Source organism: Colobus angolensis, unplaced genomic scaffold (assembly GCF_000951035.1).
Source record: "Colobus angolensis palliatus isolate OR3802 unplaced genomic scaffold, Cang.pa_1.0 Scaffold114, whole genome shotgun sequence".
Classification (NCBI taxonomy): Eukaryota; Metazoa; Chordata; class Mammalia; order Primates; family Cercopithecidae; genus Colobus; species Colobus angolensis.
The window spans coordinates 932901-934957 of record NW_012112475.1 but is presented as its reverse complement, the minus strand read 5'-3'; the positions used below and the strand labels follow the sequence as shown (position 1 = coordinate 934957).

The 2057-nt window shown below is 49.0% G+C and overlaps 1 protein-coding gene across 1 annotated transcript in view; it reads left to right on the top strand.

Annotated features, from left to right (window-relative positions):
- The first annotated feature begins 300 nt into the window (after positions 1 to 300).
- The window catches only part of ZNF341 (zinc finger protein 341), a 55394-nt gene continuing 53637 nt past the window's right edge, over positions 301 to 2057 (top strand). The window contains exon 1 of the mRNA XM_011960539.1: positions 301 to 412. Coding sequence (XP_011815929.1) covers positions 304 to 412 — 109 coding nt within the window. The 5' untranslated portion in view covers positions 301 to 303. The remainder of the gene's footprint in view (positions 413 to 2057) is intronic.

The window sequence follows — 2057 nt, the reverse complement described above, 5'->3', positions numbered from 1 at the left end:
GGCTCAAGCAGTCGTCCTGCCTCAGTGTCCCTAGTAGCTGGGACCACAGGCATGCACCACCAAGCCTACCTAAATTTTGTATTGTTTTGTAGAGTTGGTGTCTCACTATGTTGCCTAGACTGGTCTTAAACTCCTGGGCTCAAGCGACCTCCCGCCTTAGCCTCCCACAGTGCTGGGATTACAGGTGTGAGCCACCGTACCCAGCTGCCACAGGGGTTTTGCTGTGAGTCTGGCTTGTAAGGGTGGTGTCAGAGCATGACGCTGGGCCTGCCTTCCAAAGAGATTGCATTTCTTTTTTCAGGAATGGACAATCAGACCGTTCTGGCTGTCCAGTCATTATTGGATGGCCAAGGAGCAGTCCCTGATCCGACAGGCCAGAGTGTCAATGCGCCACCTGCTATCCAGCCATTGGGTGAGTATCTGCTCAGGTTTACCAGTGCGAGAGTGAATGGCTCCCTGCGAAGAGTAGGTGGAGCTCGTGCTGGGCTGTGGGAGTGAAATGCCTGCTGTGGTCCCCAGGACATGCTCTGGTGCCTAAACCTCTCCCCCACCCCCCAGCCTGGATCTCTGGGCTCATGCCTTTCTCTGCTTAGCTCTGAGGACGCCACTCTCAATTGCTTGGTAAATGTGGGGAGATGGGATCGTGATGCAGGGAATGGCTAACGGCCCCAATGCCTGACAACAATGCCTGTGCCTTTGTCCTGAAAGTGATTATTCAACTTCCCTTCTGTGGAAAGAATAGGCTGAGCATGAATTTCTCCTGTTTACGGGCCAGGACTGTAAGGGCCTTTTTTTTTTTTTTCTTTTGAGATGGAGTGTTACTCTGTCCTCCAGACTGGAGTGCAGGGCACGATCTTGGCTTACTGTAACCTCTATCTCCCAGGTTCAAGCAATTCTCATACCTCAGCCTCCCATGTAGCTGGGATTACAGGCATGTGCCACCATGCCTAGCTAATTTTTTGTATTTTCGTATTTTTAATAGAGATGGGGTTTCACCATGTTGGCCAGGCTGGTCTCAAACACCTGACCTAAGGTGATCTGCTTACCTCAGCCTCCTAAAGTGCTGGGATTACCTGCATGAGCCCCTGCACCCAGCCTATAAGAACCTTCTTTTGGAAGTTTCTATGTGAGACTGTGTTCATTTATTCATTCCACAAACATTTCTGTGTACTTGGGAATCACACTAGGGACAGGGAAATAAACAGCTGGATTTGAATTATTGTTCTTATAGTTCTTAGCTCTGTGACCCTGGGCAAGTGAATTGATCTCTCTGTGGTTCAGTTCCTACATCTGTAAAATGGGGACAATTGTTCTGCCTCGTAGGAATCTTATAAGAGTACTTGGGATTTGGTTCCAGCTGTTGACGTTTACCATGGTTTCTACAAGATTAAAGGTTGTTTCTGTGTTATGTGAAGTCCTGATGGGCATTTGGGCATTTGAAGTGGGCATGGTGAGACTCAGACTCCTTCTTTCCTGTGGCTCTGCTGCCCTCAAGCTGCAGCCCAGGATGGTTGCTCTAGCTCCCACTTTGATTTGCACATTCCAACCAACATGAAGGGAAGAAAGAGGGAAGTGGAAGTTATACTATACGCTTGTGCTGTGTTTTGTTTTGTTTTGTTTTTTGAGATGGAGTCTTGCTCTGACACCCAGGCTGGAGTGCAGTGGTGTGATCTTGGCTCACTGCAACTTCTGCCTCCCGGGTTCAAGCAATTCTCCTGCCTCAGCTTCCTAAGTAGCTGAGATTATAGGCACCATCACCACGCCCAGCTAATTTTTGTATTTTTAGTAGAGACAGGATTTCACCATGTTGGTCAGGCTGGTCTTGAACCCCTGACCTTGTGATCCACCTGCCTCGTCCTCCCAAAGTTCTGGGATTACAGGCGTGAGCCGCTGCGCCCGGCCAAGTAGACAGGATTTCATCATGTTGGCCTGGCTGGTCTCGAACTCCTGACCTCAGGTGATCCACCCACTTCAGCCTCCCAAAGTGCAGAGATTACAGGCATGAGCCACCATGCCTGTCCAAAAAACTTCTCTTTAATTAAAAAAAAAAAAATTAG